The sequence below is a fragment of the Equus przewalskii genome, chromosome 15 (assembly GCF_037783145.1).
Source record: "Equus przewalskii isolate Varuska chromosome 15, EquPr2, whole genome shotgun sequence".
Classification (NCBI taxonomy): domain Eukaryota; kingdom Metazoa; phylum Chordata; class Mammalia; order Perissodactyla; family Equidae; genus Equus; species Equus przewalskii.
In genome coordinates, this window is record NC_091845.1 from 38,171,083 (window position 1) to 38,188,366 (window position 17,284).

The 17,284-nt window shown below is 54.0% G+C and overlaps 1 protein-coding gene across 4 annotated transcripts in view; it reads right to left on the reverse strand.

Moving 5' to 3' along the window:
* Positions 1-17,095, reverse strand: part of MAPKAPK3 (MAPK activated protein kinase 3) — a 29,627-nt gene extending 12,532 nt beyond the window's left edge. Inside the window, exons 1-2 of one of the 4 annotated variants that reach the window (XM_070577093.1) lie at positions 16,876-17,095; positions 16,326-16,602 (exon numbers count right to left, since the gene is read on the reverse strand). In XM_070577093.1, the coding sequence (XP_070433194.1) occupies positions 16,326-16,550 (225 nt within the window). In that variant the 5' untranslated portion in view covers positions 16,551-16,602; positions 16,876-17,095. Of the gene's footprint in view, positions 1-16,325; positions 16,603-16,860 lie in introns of all 4 variants that reach the window. The other 3 variants (XM_070577095.1, XM_070577094.1, XM_070577097.1) reach the window with 3 other exon arrangements.
* Between the last annotated feature and the right edge of the window lie 189 nt (positions 17,096-17,284).

The following is a 17,284-nucleotide window of genomic DNA, read 5'->3' on the forward strand; positions in this document are numbered from 1 at the left end:
AGGAAGAGCCCCATCTTCTTAGGCATGGGAATGAGCAGAGGGCTAGGAGACAGGAGGTCTAGGTTCTACTATTCTTGGTGTGAACTTGGGGTGGTCCTTTGCCTCTCTGGGTCTGTTTCACCAATGTTAAGCTGCAGGGCTTGGGCTAGATTGGTGGGAGGGGGACCACAGGGGGATCTCTGGTCAGGGGCTTCTTGCAAAGTACTTACTGTAGCCCCATTCCTACATCACTGCCCCCATGGAGCAGCCGCTGGGTCTCCACGCCCAAATGCCTGAACCTGATGAGGGCCACCTGGTACCTTGGTCCCCAGTCACAGCTGGGAAGAAAAGAAGATGGGATGGCCTTCTGACAACCTAACAAGATCCCCTCCCTTGCCACACTCCTACCCTACATCCCCTGGGACCCCCCCCCAGGGGTCCACCAAAGCTGGAGAGTCTGTGATGGCTCCTGGGCAGCCCCAGGGCTCCAGCCAGTGCCCAACAGGCACCCCCACACCCACCTGTGAGACAGAACCCTGGCTTTCTCCTAGGGGAGGGGCTCCCAGCTGTACTTGAGATGTGGGCCCCACTGAAGTTAGACAAGCATTCAATTTGAGATAACATTTCCTTGAACACATGACACTGCTCTATCCTCAGGCTTTGATGAAGTGGTTTCCCCCTCTCCCTTCTCCCCTCACTCTGCTTTGCCAAATTCTCTTACCTGCCCAAGAGTCCACAGCCAGATGGCAGACCCCTGCCAACCCCATCAGACAGCGGACCCCAGCAAAGGTTGAAGGCAGAGGGGGCCCATGCCTCCACAGACACCTGCCTGTGCCCTTCCAGCATCACTAGGTAGAATGAGAGCCTCAGAAGTGGCCAGGTCTCCTCACTACCTCCATGCTGTGTTCCTTCCCACCCAAGAACAGGGTTTACACATAGGTGGAGGAATTCTTAAGTTCAGAAGCTGGGAAAACAACAGCAGCATTTGACTGTCTGGAAAACAATTTGCAGTTTACAAAACACTCTTTTCCCTTATCTCATGGGAATGCTCTGTGCCACCCTGTGAAGCAAGCAGGGCAGGGACCATCAGCCCCAATTTACAGATTGAGGAAAAAGAGGCTCAGGAGGATGAAGTCATTGCCCTGGGGCCACCCGGATGGAGTGTGGCAAGGCAGGAACAGGGAGGAGACAGGACTTTTGAGAGAGCATCCAGACAACCCCTCCCTGAGGGGAAATGAGAGGAGGGGGTGGCCCCAAGTCAGGGAGGCACTACCAAAACAACAGCTTGCAAGACTCGGGAAACTTGTTCCGAAATAAATGTGTGCATAGGCGCATGGGTGTGTGCACAAGCAGGGGGGGTGGGGGGGGGGGGTGGGGGAAGAGTGTGTGCATGGGAACATGGGTAGAGGTATACATAGGGTGTGTATGGGATTAGGGAGCATGGGCGTGGGGGATGTGTATGAGTGTGTGGACCATGGGTATGTATGCATCTCCAGCCTCTGCAGTGTTGACTTTGAACCCCCAGAGAGTGGGACCCATTCATCTATCTACTTATTCATCCAATATTTTCCATTTCTCTGAAGTGCCTCTGAAGTAAAAGCAGAGAACTGGGCACAGAGAGGTGCCCAAGAAAGACTGGGGGTCTTGCTGCCACAACTCAACCTGTGACAGCCTTACCCAAGCAGCTGACCAAGCCCAGACGCCTCTGCTCAGACCTTCTTTCCCAAAGGCTCCATCTCTGCCGCAGGGCCCATCACCTCGTGTTGCCTAGAGCTGTAAAAGCACCTTCTCCATCTTCCTAGAGCATCAAACAGAGCTGGGATGTCTGCAGCAACTCTGTAAAGACACAGCTTTGGGACCAGCCCCCAACACCCTTCTCCAGCCACCTCCCAGCCCAGGAAGGGCCACCTATGCAGACCCATACGCCTGCCCATACATATCTAGTGTCTATATTCCAGCTCATCCCAGGGCTGAGCTCTTCTCAAGCGTTCATAGTATGTCCATCTGTCTCACACACACAGGAGGCCCTAAGGCCACCAGCCTGAACAGGCATCCTCCCCCACCCCACCCCAACTTCCATACCCCCAGTCAATTAACCTGCAGCCCAGGCCAAGCTATTCGGTGACCTCTCTCAGAACACCCATTCCTTCTGGGGGAAGAGAGCTGGCTTGTAATTTCTCCCATCAGCAGTAAATTAAGATATTTGAACTCTGGATTTCATGACAACCCACAGCCTAAGAGACATCATCCCTATAGCAAAGGGAACCTCCTGGAGGCCAGGGATCCAGTTCCTCTCACTGCCTCATGGACCACTACAAGTCCTATTATTTCTACATGCCCTGCTCACTGACAACAGGATTTGAGGCATTTTATAATTCTAAAGCATGATAGAAGCCAAATAAAAGAAAAAACATCAGATTCTCTTTAGAATGAAGAGAAAGATAAAATGTACCAGAAACCCATGTAAGTTCATAACTATAATCAAGCACACATTTTAATTCTGAGCTTGCTGGCAGTCTTTTTTTTTTCTTTCAGGAAGATTAGCCCTGAGCTAACATCTGCTGCCAATCCTCCTCTTTTTGCTGAGGAAGACTGGCCTTGAGCTAACATCCGTGCCCATCTTCCTCTCTCAACTTTATATGTGGGACGCCTGCCACAGCATGGCTTGCCAAGCGGTACCATGTCTGCATTGGGGAACCCCAGGCCACCAAAGCGGAACGTGCACACTTAACTGCTGCACCACCGGGCTGGCCCCTTCCTGAGAATCTTGGCAAAGAAAGAAACCAGGTAGGCTCTGCTGCTTTTATCCCCCCGATGAAGACATTCATTGAACTTTTTCCAAGACCAAATTCTAAAAGGGCTTTAGCATCAGACCTTATACGAGAGAAAAATATAAGATTCTGGCAACGCCTTCAACAATAATTTTGCAAAAGATACAGAAAGGTTCAATTGAACATATCTAACACAGATTCTGCCATAAAGACTGAGGCCAGCACTGGCAATGCAGCCTGGCACGACTGTCAGGAGGGCTGAGATAACATCACCAGGCCCTCTACTTGCTTGGGATTCCAGCTTTGATCTGAGCCAGAGTATGGAGAGGACAGAGGCAGGAAGGGCTGGTATGTCCCTCCAGTACCTTTTCTCCCACCCTGGGGGTGTCATCCTAGCCTCAGGTGATCAGCCAGAATGCTTGAAGAGCTGCATTTCTGGGCTGTGGATCACACCACAGCACACATGCTCAGTGCCAAACACTCAGGCAGCAGAACTGAAAAGAACGTTATAGGAAAATAGAGGTTTGTCATTCATTTTTTTTTTAAAGATTTTAATTTTTTCCTTTTTCTCCCAAAGCCCCCCCAGTACATAGTTGTGTATTTTTAGTTGTGGGTCCTTCCAGTTGTAGCATGTGGGATGCCGCCTCAGCATGGCTTGATGAGCAGTGCCATGTCGGCACCCAGGATTCGAACTGGAGAAACCCTGGGCTGCCCAAGCAGAGCACACGAACTTAACCACTTGGCCATGGAGCCGGCCCCTGTCATTCATACTGTTTTCATGTGGGGAAGCCCTATTCTCTACAGAGGGAGGTTGCAGATAAGAAAAGCACTTTGAACCTACCATACTCCTTCCTTGACAAGAGCTTTCAACTCAGCCTATCTAAGGTCCCTTCTGGATCCCAGTTGTAGTTATTTGGGATTATTTTCCCATGGAGATATATTTCTAATTTTATGAGAGACACCATGGCAATAGAAGGATTCATTTTACAGTCAGCTCTTGAGACTACCCCTGCCTATGCTGTTAGCGCCAGTGAGGGTTATTAACATGCTTCACCCTGTCCCCTGGCCACGAGTGTGATCCTTGTTGGCTGCTCTGGCCACTCAGAGCAGAGCCATAGCTTCAGGGATGGGGTGGTATAGACTGACCTGAAATTCAGGGTTCAGAAGCAGGAATTTCCTTTTGAAGACCTCAGTATCTTCTTCATAAAGCTGGAGTCGTCCCCTACTCACTGCCTTCACCCTCCCCCTCCCCACAAGGGGACTAGTGCTATTTGGAGAGCTGCTGGTAGTGTCAAATCTAACTTTTTAGCCACAGTTTCAACTTAGAGCCTCAGACATGTGCCATTCTTCTCACACACGCTCATTTTCCTAGCTTTTGTAGCTCATTAAGGAAGCTAATGGAACCAATTTTGCAGCTAGGGATTAGTTGGCCTTACGCCAGATCAGACCTCGCTTCATTAAGTTCTAACCGTATCCTGTCCTCTATCTCACCCTCTCCATTTACCTCTCACCTGAGAGGCTAAATTCTAGGGAGGTTGGCTTACATGATACCACTGACCCCAGTGCCCATGCCCCAGCCAGATTCTCTGGACTGAAGGCATCAGGTCAGTGTTAGTGCCCCCTTTATAACAACTGTCTCTCCCTGGTGCTTAGCCAGTGCTGTGCTGGCCACAGTGCTTGGTCACAGATACCACCTCATTCAGTGTTCACCATATCCTGAGAAGAACCAGCATCATCTTTTTACCTGTGGGGAAACTGTGACTCTGAGAGGTTAAGCAACTTGTCCAAAGTCACACAGCTGGGTGGTCAGAGTCAAAACTTGAACCCAGACTTGTTGGCATCTAGGCAGAGGGGATCATGCATGTAGCTGCTTTGCTCCTTTTATATGTGGAGCTTGAACCCACACCCGTGAGTCTAGACCAGGCTCTGCCACTTCGTGGTTATTATAACAGTGGCAGATGTTCATGGAGCCCCTGCATGTATCTGGCATATGATACCTGTTAGCTCTTGCCCTTCAACAACTGCATCATTAGCCACCATTTTCAGCTGAGGAGACTCAGCTCAGGGAGGTTTTCTGGCTTCTTTTGGTCACGTGGTTCATACGTGGCCACCTCTGAGTCTGGGGTGGCCTTTGGGAACCAGGATTCAACCCTCATGCCCATGGACGCCTGCCCATTTTACAGATCCCTTCCTGACTCCTGCAAACATTCACTGGCCCTGCTGGGAGCCAGGCCCAGAGCTGGGGCTGGGAACGCTGCCACAGGCATTCTGTCCTCAAGGATTTAGGGGTCTCTGGATAAATTACTGCCAATTAGGATGCTTGATGAGAACACAGGCCCTATGGAACTGGTCCTGTCTCCTTCTCTTCCCTTATCCTTTCTTTCCAGCCAGATGCTGTCAGAGCAGGCAAGATGGGGAAGATTAACCCCTCCTAAGGGAACCCAGGAAAAGAAGGTCCCCCAAACAGCTGATCCCCTCCAGGCCAAGGCCCCAGTACCTGATGGCAGGGGGTAGGGGGTAGGGGTGGGGACAGCTAACAGGATGGGGGCTTCCCTGACCACCTCCCACCAGAGTGCTGAGAAAGGAGGGAGCAGCTGAGGCTCAAAGCCCACTGTCTTCTCAGGAAACTCCGCCCTTCCCAGGAAGCTCTGCTGACAAGAAAGCCAATATGCATTTTGAAACTGTCAAGTCTCAGGAACACAAGACTCCTTCAATTTGCTAAATTTCGGTGGCCTCAGTTTATCTGCTTCCCACCAGTCACAGACAATCTGGAAACAAAGCCAGAAGTGCCAATCTGGGGAGGGGTAGAGGGGAGTCAGGGAGGCGAAGAATGCTTCCAGAAAGAGGGAGCTGAACTGGGCTCCCAGGCAGGGAGGGAACAAGACAGTGGGAACATGAGTGCTAACTGGGGCACCCCTGGGTGGGTCCCAGTGCCCCAGGTCAGGAACTATACACTATAAAGGACCAGCTGTGACCACAGGGCTACAGGTCAGACCTGGATACCAGGTGCAGAGGCCATCCTCCACTTGCCTGTGGCTTTGGGCAGGCCATACAACCTCTCTGAGCTTCATTGGCTCAATCTGGAAAATGGAGACAGTGACAGTACTCACATTCCCAGGTGGCCATGAGGATGGAATGAGAACATACAGCTCAGATTAGCACAGTGCCAAGTGCATGCAGAGTGGAAATGGGCTTCAAGGTTTGCTTGGCTTCAGGATTCCCCTGGGTCTTGCCCTGAGGTGGCCTCACACTCTTCACTTCCCTGTTCTCCAGAACTTGGGGAAATCCAGAAATCCAGATGCAGCCTCTGGGACCCAGGAGAGGCAGATCCCCTCCAATCCAGCAGCTCACAGGAAATGGTCTCAGATCCTGAGAGGGGCAGGATTGGACTGGGCTTTGCAAAAGTGGACCAAGAATAAAGAGTCTATGGATCCTGTTTTGCTGTGAAAGGCTCAGTGAGGAGGGAGCAATCCCTCCAGGGTGGAGAGAGTGGTAATGGCTGATCTCAGGGAAGGGACCCTGGTGGGTGGGAAGCAAGGCAGACAGCTGGGGACTGAAGCCAGGGAGCTAACCCAGCTCTCAGCTTTGGCAGACTGGAGAAGAGACACATCTTTCCTCTCTCAGGTGGCACTTTTATACCCCTCAACTCCTCCATGCATCTTTTTTATTTTTTTTGCTGAGGAAGTTTCGCCCTGGTCTAACATCTGTTGCCAATCTTCCTCTTTTTGCTTGAGGAAGATCTGCCCTTAGCTAACATCTGTGCCAATCTTCTTCTGTTTTGCATGTGGGTGGCTGCCACAGCATGGCTGCCAACAAGTGGTATCAGTCCACGCCTGGGAACTGAACCTGGGCTGCTGAAGCAGAGAGCACCAAACTTAACCACTAGGCCATGGGGCTGGCCCCCATGCCTCCTTTTGAGCAACGTGCCCTTCTGCAAACTATGTGGTGACCATGGGCCAGTCCCTCAACATTCCTGAGTCCCAGCTCCCCAGCTGTGAAATGTGCATGCACTCTCCTCACAAAGGGCAACAGAGGGGAGGGGAACAGGCAGCATCTGCTGTACAGGTTCGGGACAAGGCCTGGAGAGAGCTCTGACCTCCCGGCTTTCCTGGAGGTTACTCACTGAGTAACTGGCAGGATCAGAACTCCCTCTGTGACAGGCAGGTGCCAGATCCCAGCATTCTGCCCACAGCCTTCCCATAGGGGGCTGAGGAGAGGCCACACAGGTGCCTTGTCAGCCCCCTGAGTACACACACAGAAGTCCAGCTTATATTATCCTCCTTTAACTTCTCAGAGGAAAAAAGGATTTTTCTGTCAAAATCAGCTACACCGTTGGTAAAACACTACCCTAGATCTATTTCTTCTATGGTAGTATAAAAATAGGACATTGCCATCATAAGACTGGAAAATTTTAGCAAACACAAGTAGAATAAGACAAGCGTCTTATTCTAATCTCAAAAATAATATCCCTTCAATGGTCCCTCCTCATGAAGAGACCCCACCGCAGCCACAGTCTGTTCCCCAACTGTGCTGCTGTGATCCCTGCATAACTGGTACAGGGCTACAGAAGGCAGTGGCCACCTTTCCTAAGCAGGGAGTGACCAGGGCCAGTGAGGTCATGCCCAGGCAACCCCTGCTGAAGCACCCAGCAGGCTGTGCCTCTGCCCAGCTCTGGAGAGATGGGACCTGACAGCCTCTGGCTCTCAGAAGAATGACAGTTGGTCTCTCTCCCCCTGGAGATGTCACAAAGATAACAAAAGAATAAGAAGTGGGGGGTCGGGAGGATTTACTGGACCACTCCCAGAGGCATGGCACAGGGACCCTAGGGAAGCTTCTGACTCCACCCCTGACCTCTCTTCCTGAAGCCAACATCATATCTGCTTGGCCTCTCTCTCACTTCCCTTGGCTTCATCCACGTCCCTGTAGCTCCCCACACAGGCCTGGGTGAGCACAGGCAGCCATTGCCCTACTCAAGCTCCTCCCAGGGGAGGCAGGGACTGGCTTCCAACTCCCTTGGCCGTTGGCTCCTGGCCCCTGTCTCTCTCCTGCTCTTGTTCAGCTAGAGGGCTCCCAGGGTTCCAACACCAAGACAGCTCCTGGGAAACTTTCCTGGTCTCTGATCATGTCATGGAGCCACAACCATGAGGAAGAGGAAGCTGGGGAAGAAGGAAGGACTGGCCCTCTGGGAGACCAGGGTGGTAGCCTGGCAGCACTGAGGGACATTCCTGCATTGGAATGGGCTGCAATGACTCATCCCCACTCTCTCAGGCCTTCCTAGGGTAAAGACGCACCCTGGTACAGGCTCAGCCTGACTCAGGATTTAACTAGGCCATGGAGTACAGTGGAGAGGAGTCTTTGAACCTGAGTCATAACCCCAGAGCCCCTGTCCCTAGCAGAACATAGACCCTGCTAGTGCTGTCACCACAAGCTGACTGTTTCCCTGGCAATACCACTTTCTAGCTGGCTTAGGAGAGGCATCTTGTGGCACCCTCTAGCCAGTCTCCATGCTGCCTCTCTATTTGCAAGAGCAGCCCTAGCGAGAGGCAAGGTGGACCCCACCACCTGCCTGCTTCCCTGGCACTGCCCAGGATCACTGTCCATCAAAAAGGGTCTTCACAGCCAGAAGGGCTCTTGTCAAGCAAAACACTCAGCACCTCATCTTACAGATGGGCAGACTGCAGCTTTGGAGAGGGACCTGGCTCCTGATCCCTGGCTGAGCCTGGTACACAGGGAGGGACGGCTGAGAGCCATGACTTGGCTGGACATGCCCCTGCTATGTGACCCTGACTGAGTTATTCTGCCTTTCTGAACCTCAGTCTCTGCATCCATGACATGGGGGTGAAAACCACCCATTCTTAGATTCTGCTGTGTTCGTGTTTAGCACATGGGAAGCACTCAAGGGATAAGCGGATGCTCTTATCCCCATGCCCCACCCCAACCGCACCCCATGTGCCACTGCCTAACAGAAAGCATGGAGAGCACCTTCCAGTCCCTCTGCCACATCCTGAGAAGGGGGCTTGTTTACGTTGGAGGAACATCCACAAAACAAGCTATGAGTCCCTCGTGGAGGCTGAACACTTAGGAATGGGGCGATGGGTGTAGCAGATCAAGGCCCTAGCCCATCACCCCTGAAAACAACCTCTGAGCTTCACTGAGGTGAGGGGGGTCAGGTGCAGGGTGCAGGCTAGAGTCAGCTGCTCTGGGGTGCTCATCCCAGCTCGTGTGGGGGTAGTGCACATGCAGTTTTGCCCTCCAAAATGGAGGTAGATTGCACCTCATGTCTCAAGCCCTCCCAGCCCTTCCACAGGTTCCTCTGGCTGGCTCTGAGGCTCGGTTCAAGTCAGACCCCAGATTCTCCAACCTTAGCCAGGGAATCCTCAGGAGTCATAATGCTCCTGGTCTCGCACCACTGTCCCAAGAAAAAGTCTCAGACCATTGAGGCATATAAGGAGACCCAACAACAGGGTGGCAGCTGAAGCTGACTTCCCACACTCCACAGGGGATGCCTCGGGTCACGAGTTTGGCCCAAATGCTCCTGACTCCGCTGCTCCATCTGCCAAGGCCACCAGCACCTGATCAAGGCCCACAGCAGGAGAGGACACTGTGACTGGCATGAATACAGCCAGGTGCTCCTCCTTCCTGTCCTACCCCCACCCTGCCTTGAGAGAGGGGAGACTTTCAGGTTGACTAGAATGAATCCACAGCACCTGACCAGCCCCGCATGTGTCCTCCGCCTGCCCTTAGCCTGCAGGCTGCTGAGAAGAGGCCCAGCAGAGCCTGACCTATGAGACAAATATTAGTGGCAAGGCCTGAGAGGGGAGAGACTGAGTGACAGCAGAAGAAAGAGACGGGAAAGAAGAAATGAGAGGGACAAGGAGGCAGAGAAGATAGAAAGATAGAAAGTGCCACAAGGAGAAAGCAGCAAGGACAAAGCCCTAGCCTGAAGAAAAAGGAAACTCTAATATCAAACCCACAAAAAAACCAAAATCAATATTCTCAGCATCTCTGGCCTGTCCAGTGCTGAAAAGGCCTCCTGAGGCTCCTTGTTCCCCCAAACAGCTGCCTTGTGCTCGCGCTCTAAGCAAACCCTCTTGGTTCCCACACAGCAGCATTCTAGTCACAATTACACAGGACCTAATCCACTTAGTTCCAAAAGGATGGGAGGGTTCCTTTCACACCATTCTTTCCCACCCCACAAGGGGCTGGCTTCCCCAGGTGCTGAGTGAGCCCAAGTGAGTTCTCATAAAGCCCAATAATGTGCCACCAAAGAAAATGCACCCAGGAGGCCCCAAATGAGAACTCCGCCCTCTGAAAGTGTCTGCTGGCCTGTGCTAACTCATAGCAGAAACTCGGGGATAGTTATGGCCTCCGAGACTGAATTCTGCTTCCTGTCACATGCTCAAACCCAGGGTTTAACTGCACCACAAAGACAATGGTATTGCAATAGATTCTGAAACTGCCTTTTGTCCAAGGTCACTCAGGGAGAAAGTGGCAGGAAGAATCTCAAGCCCAGAGCCCTGCTCCTCTCTCAACCTCAGGGAGCCTCTTACGTGGGGCCACACAAGATCTCGAACAGATGGGAGTGAGGGCAGCAGAAAGCAAAGTTCTCCTGGGAAAACACAGGAGCCCCTGGGAGCCATGCCTCACTGCCCTGAGAGCAGCAGACTCACCTATGCAGGAAGGGTTTGGTGCACACTCTTACGGCAAAGGTATGCTGGGAATGCCCCCTCACCTAGGGATCACCACCATCCTCAGCTCTTGCCTGGTGGCTGTCATCTTTGGACACAAGGCAGCCAGTCGCCAGGCTGAGGCCAAAGGAGGATGGGGGACTGCAGAGCCAGATGCTCCACCTGCTGCCCCTTCTCAGAGATCTCTCATGGTGATCTCCCAAGGAGGCTCTAAGAGAGGAAGATGAGGGATCCAAGTGGGAAAACAGCTCCTCCAAGTGCAAACCTTGGCAGAGATAGAACAGACCTCTGTTGTCATGGAGACCAGGCCCTTCCTGAACTGAACAATGACAGCACAGGAGACCCAGAAGCCCTATACAGCACCTCCAGCAATAGCCCTCCACAAGGGTCCTGGGGATGCTACGAAAGAAAACTCCGGGGGAAGGAGGAAGGATTTTTGCCCATCTAGTGAGGGAGAGCACCAAAGACAGACAGAGGCCTCTGGTGGGGTGAGCTATGACTCTGAGCTGTGGGCAAATGGAGAGGCAGAGTCACTGACAACCTTTTTTCCTCATCCTTCAAGGTCCTACGAGAATGCCTCTTCTTCCACAGAGCCCTTTACTCCTTCCATGGCTCCCCAGGGTTTGTCAGGGCCTGGACACCAGCCCCGCACTGAGACCAGCCACATCCTGCTGGACACAAGACTATGAGTGGGGAAATGGTACTCCACAGCAGGTACTGAGCTGTCCAAACCAGGGCATGTTGTCCTACACACCCTGTGCCCTCCTCTGTCACCCACATCCTTCTCAGACTGGAAACCTGGATGAAAGCTGGCAATCTCTTCCAGGAAACCTCCCCTGGCCAGCCCAGCCCTGCAGTTTCCTCTCGCCCACTTACCAACTTGACTTCCTTCCTGTGGCACTCTGGATTCTGCTGAGCTGGACCTGTCTGCAACTCACAAGGCTTGAGATGAACCACACAACCTTTCTGAGGCAACCCCATAGCCATCATGGTCCTTGCGTGCTGGCCTTGCAGGACCACCACCCATCCACTTAAACAAGCACAGAGTCCCAAACAGTGAGGAGAGTTGGGAAGATATAGACAAACACCAGCAGCATCACGTGGGGCCCAGCTGGGGCTGCCAGAGCTCCCAGTGGATCCATGGAGGACAATGCCAGCATCCTTCCAGAGGCCAAGTCTCAGAGATCCTCCCAAGTCCCCATAAACTTGCATGAGGCAGGGGATGACTTAGATGCTAAGACTCTAGCATCAAACTGCCTAGGTTCACATCCCAGCCGTGCCACTCACCAGCTGTGCACCTTGGGCAAGTTGTTCACCTCTCTGAATATCAGTGTCTTCATCCATAAAATGGGAACGACAGGAGTTAGGTAAGATAACACGTGTTTTGCACTGGGGACCAGGCCTGCCAGACAGAATGCTCTGGAAAACTGTTAGTCATTTATGAGAACATTAGAATCCACAACACCAAGGCCTGAAGCCTGGAGGGGTGACATCAGCTCCTGGATGGGATGGGGAAAAGACCCTGGAAGTCCCAGCAGAGCGTATCTTGACAGTAAGCTGGGAGCACAGCTTTGAAAGTTATGAGCAAGGCCAGCTGGCCAGGGTGGAAACATCTCAAAGCAATCAACATCTGCTGAAAAGTGCGCTAATTGCATTTCTTAGGGTTTGATGCTTTCCCTAGGATCCACATTTAAAAGCAAATTGCCCGCCCCTGGCAGTTCAGAAGGTTCCACCAGCATGGTAGCACAAGAGCATCTCAGATTCTTTCCTTCCAGGAGATGGGGAGCCTGGGGAGAAGCTCAGGTGCAGCGAAACCACTACTGAGGATTCTGCTGTAGAAGGCCGCCAGTCCCTCCACTTCCTGATTTGTTGACTCAGTAACAAGTGGGCCCACAGAGGCTGATCTGACCGGTCTAGAGAGGGTAGGTGAGGGGGTGGCAGCTGCCAAATGAGAAAGTACCTGGCCTGCCAGACAGCCCCACCCACCCTCAAATCCAGCTCCATAGCACCAGCTCAAACAGGCCAGCCCTGCCCATGCAACAATGCAGGAATCTCCTGGGCATGTGGATCCAGCACTCCTCCACTCCACTGTCTTTGACAAAGAAGGGGAGAGGAGGGCACTGGTCCTGGAGCCTCCAACATGCTCCAGTAGTCAGAGAAGAGGGCCCCCAGCCCCAGAGCCCAGAGAGCAGAGGCAGAAAAGAAGACTCCATCTCTCCTCCCACACGCAGAACCCCTCTGTCTCTTCAAGTCCTCTTTTTTTTTTTTTAAAGATTTTATTTTTCTTTTTTCTCCCCAAAGCCCCCCAGTACATAGTTGTATATTCTTCGTTGTGGGTCCTAGTTGTGGCATGTGGGACGCTGCCTCAGCGTGGTTTGATGAGCAGTGCCATGTCCGCGCCCAGGATTCGAACCAACGAAACACTGGGCCGCCTGCAGCGGAGCGCGCAAACTTAACCACTCGGCCACAGGGCCAGCCCCTCTTCAAGTCCTTTTATTGCTTTTATTCATGTTAGCGCCATGGTCACTTCTGCGTGCCAGGAGGCTGAGGACCATAAGTGGGCTGGGCAGGAAGTCAAGGGAGGCAATTCTGGCCTCTACTATAATCCCCCATCCCAATCAAGCCACATGACTTCTGACCACTAACTTCAGGTCCCAATTTTTTTAATCTTTTTTTTTAGTGAGGAATATTAGCCCTGAGCTAACATCTGTTGCCAGTCTTCCTCTTTTTGCTTGAGGAAGACTGTCACTGAGCTATTCCTCTATTTTGTATGTGGGATGCTGCCACAGCATGGCACGATTAGCAGTGCATAGGTCCGTGCCTGGTATCTGAACCCGTGAACCCCAGGCCGCTAAAGTGGAGCATGCAAACTTAACCACTACACCACCAGGCTGGCCCCAGGTCCCAATTTTCATATATGTGATCAGGAGGCAGGGGGTGGGTCTCAGATGTGGTGGCGTGACTGATGGGGGACAGATCTGCAGAGCTGTGCCCAGTTAGGAGTGAAGCCAAGGGGTGCCAATTAACCAATTAGGCCTGGGAGGGGGCACAAGCAAGATCAGTAGGAGGCGGTCCCCTGCCCCCCATACTCGGCAGGCAGTCCTCCAGTTCCTGCCAAGGGAAAGGCAGCGAGTGCTTAGGGTGGACTGGAGAGTAAATGACTGTACTAGAGGCAGAAGGGAGGGACCTGCTGAGTGTGAGTGAGGCGGAGACTGACCAAGCCAATGGTCAGGGGCTGAGGGAAAGGGGAAGAGGCCCAGCTCCCTGGGAAGGAAGAGCCTGCTCCTCTAGGGCCCCCATAGAACGGCAACAGCTACAGGGACAGTGACCACAGCTCTTCCTGTTTTATGAGTGCCTGCTGTGTTCTAGCCTTCATGCTAAGCACTATCTGCCATCTTGAGCAACAGGGCTGAGAGGACAGGCATAGAGAGAGGCTAGGACACTGGGCCTGGACCACCAAGAAGGGCAGAGATGGCCTGAACAAGTCCACGCTACAAGACAAGGATGGCCCAGCCTGGGAACCTGAGATGTAGGTCTGGGAAGGCAGAAGGACACAGAGACCAGGGCCTCAAACTAGGCTGACCTGAGGCAGCTAGGGAGAAGGCTAAGCAGAGGCAGAGAGAGGATTAAGACTCATTCATGGACTGGCTGAGCTCTCTGGGCTTAGGTGTGTCCATATGCTGAGGTCTCTAGGCCCTGGGCCTCCTGTACAGGGAGCAGAGGCTACAAGCAAAAAATGCCCCCTCCCTCCTCAAGGCTAGAGTCAACACTCACAGTACAGGTATGATGTGCCAGAGGTTGTGCTAGTCCCATCTCAGAAGATAATGAGGACCTGTGTAGCTGGATAGGGACTTCCAGGCTTGGTCGTTGGAGGGGGAGTAGGAAAGGGCAAGAGGAGGAAGGTGCTGGGGTGAGGGCCACATCTAACCCATGTACCCCTTGAGGGCCAACTTAGGACCAGGTCCTGAAGGCCCAAAGCCATTAACCCTAGCCATGCTCACCCATAAAGCCTAAAAGGGTAGAGTAGGGGGTCTGTTCTAGGCCCGCCCCAGTTCCCAGTTGAGCACAGAGAAATCACTGAGGCCCTAGATTCAAGAGGAGGTGCTCTGGAAGTTGGTATAGTCAGAAGTTCCCCAAGTCACTTGTGAGACACAGCACCTATGGGGAAGGGCCTAGGCCCAACTCTGCTTAAAGCTGGTGCTTCCTGGTCCCACGAACTCCGGCCTCCCACTCTACCTGTGCCTCACTTAGCATCTGGAGCACCACAGGGGCTGGTCAGAGCTCAGCCCTGGCTCACAGGGCTAAAGCCTTGGTATTAAGAAGAGGTTCCCTGGCTTCAGTTGGCCCCTCACCCACCCAGACTGCCCCTGGACCCCGGAACAAGTGAAGGGGCTGAGATGGTGCTGAGGGAGGGGGTAGAGACTCTCACTTCTCACCCCCTTAGCCACTATCCCCCTCAGAAGAGACACCTTTTCCTGAAGGACTCAGAGAATCCTTTCCCTGGAGCTCCAAAAGGGTCTCCCAACCCCACTCCACTGTTGGGTTAGTAGGTAAAGGAGCTGTGCCTGGGACCCAGCCTCACCAGCCCAGCCCTGAGCCTCCTCTGGACTCACCCTCGTGATCCCCTCCAAGACCACCCAGGGGAGATGATCCCTCTATCAGCCCGAGTGCCCCGGGAAAGACACAGGGAGCTGGGCTCAGGTCCCTGCTCAGATACTTGCAGACCCTGTGGCCTAAATAAGTTCTGTAGCCTCTCCAGGCCTGCACCAGGCCCTGAACCAATTACTCTGGGTGTGTCATCTCATTCCAAGCTCACATCAACCCCTTATCTTTCCCCCCCGAACAGAGGCAGAAACCTGGTTTCAAGAGTCCAGGACCCAGTCGAAGGTCATGGAGCTGGCAAATGCAGGCCAGAGATCAGAGCCACATCTGCAGGACTCTGAGCTTAGGCTCATAATTGCAGCACCTATAAAATGGGAAGATTCTTTGCTGTATTCCGACCTCCAGAAGCCACTCTCCTTGCCATGCTCTACCCATCCAGGTGGCTGCTGACACAAGCTGCAATTGAATAAAGTTCCCAGTGATGAAAAATTCAAGGGATTCCGGGTATAGGGTAGGGTCCCGGGCCCAGACCCAAGTGGCTTAGGCCAGAACTACATTGGCTGGATCAGCCACCCCCAGAACTCCCCGGATTCCACCTGTATCAGTGAGGTCTTAGCCAGGCCTCCAGGGAGCCTGTGGTGTGACATGGCTAGATGGCTGGCCCACCCTCTGCCCAGGAACCAGGGTGAGTCAGGCTTGGGGCAGGGCCTGCCTCTTTCAACATGGGGTCAGTGACTCAGCTGGAGCCTATCAGCAGCCTCCTGCCCACAGGTGCGATGGGCACAAGCCCACCAGCCAGCCCTAGGAGGTTCACACCATTTCAGCCCAGGCAGGCAGGGGCCACAGAAGAAAAGTAGTTTCACCCCAAATCTTGGTGGGGACTCAGCCTCAGGGAGAGGGAAACTCAGACCCATTCCAGTCAGAAGATCTTCTCATGGAAGGAGCAGCTAAACTGAGCCAGGTCCCCCCTTAGGGCCCAACACATAGGCCCAGCCAGAACCTGAGTCAAGAGCCACTCCTTCCCTGCTTCCGGGTACAGCAGGTTTTACCCATCCTGACTCCACCCCTTGCTCCGCGGAACACCCTGAGTTTAGCTAGGCTAAGCCTCAGTTTCCCCATCTGTAAAGCAGGAAGGACCAGAAGCCTGACCTTACAGGGGAATATGAAAATGAAATGTGATACTGTGCATAAGAAGCTTAGCAGGGGCCCCGGACATATCGTGCACCCACAGGCCTCTGCTGTTGGGCCCTCTGGGTCACCCCCGCAGCGGTGAGGGGTCACTGACCTTCAGAGCACACTTCTGCCCTGTGCGCCGGTGGTAGCACTCGAGCACCTTGCCGTTCACGCCCAGGCCCAGGACCTGCTTGGACAACTGGTAGTCATCGGTCACTGCGTACTTCTTGGGCTCCCGCCGCCCCCCGAGAGCCGGAGCACCGGCTGAGCCGGGTCCGCAGGATGCACCTGGCGGGGGCGCGGGGCCCCCCTGCTCCTCTGCTGTCTCGACATCCATGGCCCCCGTGGGGCGCTCAGAGGCGGCCCCAGCCTGGCGCGTCCAGGGCCACCTAGGCGAGAGGAGAAGAGTGAGTTCCGCTCAGATTCCTCCTCGGATCGCCTGAGCCAGACTGGGCTGCAGGCCGGGGACAGGGCTGGGAATGTGGAGCGAACTGCCCGAGAGTGCGGACGCGCGGCAGGGGGCAGTGGTCGCGCAGCTGGGCGCAAGCGAGTCCAGCCCAGGCACCTGTCAAGAGGGAAGGGCGCCGGGAGCAGAGTGGCCGCGAGGTCCCGGGAGCGGGAGGTGGAGGGAACCAGCGAGGGCGTACCTGCCGAGAGCGTACCTGACGGCAGTGCACTTGGCTGCGGCGCCGGCGAGGGGCAGGGACGGCGGTCGCAGGAGCCGGCAGCCACGAGCTCCCTGAGCGGAGTCGCGCCGCCGGTGGCCCACGTGACCGTCCCCCCTCCCCCACTCGTCCCCGACTTGGGGCCGGGCTAGGTCAGCCTTAAAGGGCCAGGCAGGCCCCGGCAGGATGGGGCGGGGCAGAAGCCCTTGCGAGGCCCCGCCCCAGAGACGCGGGACAGAAATAGGGGGCGTGGCTTATCGAGGGGCGGAAACCTCGTAGGCTGTAGCAGCAGCTGGGCGAGACCGCGCGAGCTCAGCCAGGTCCCCCATGGGCAGTGCGAGCCTCAGATATTACTAGCGACCTAGCAAGTGACAGCGCAGGAAGTCTTGTTTCTCTTGGAACCTCA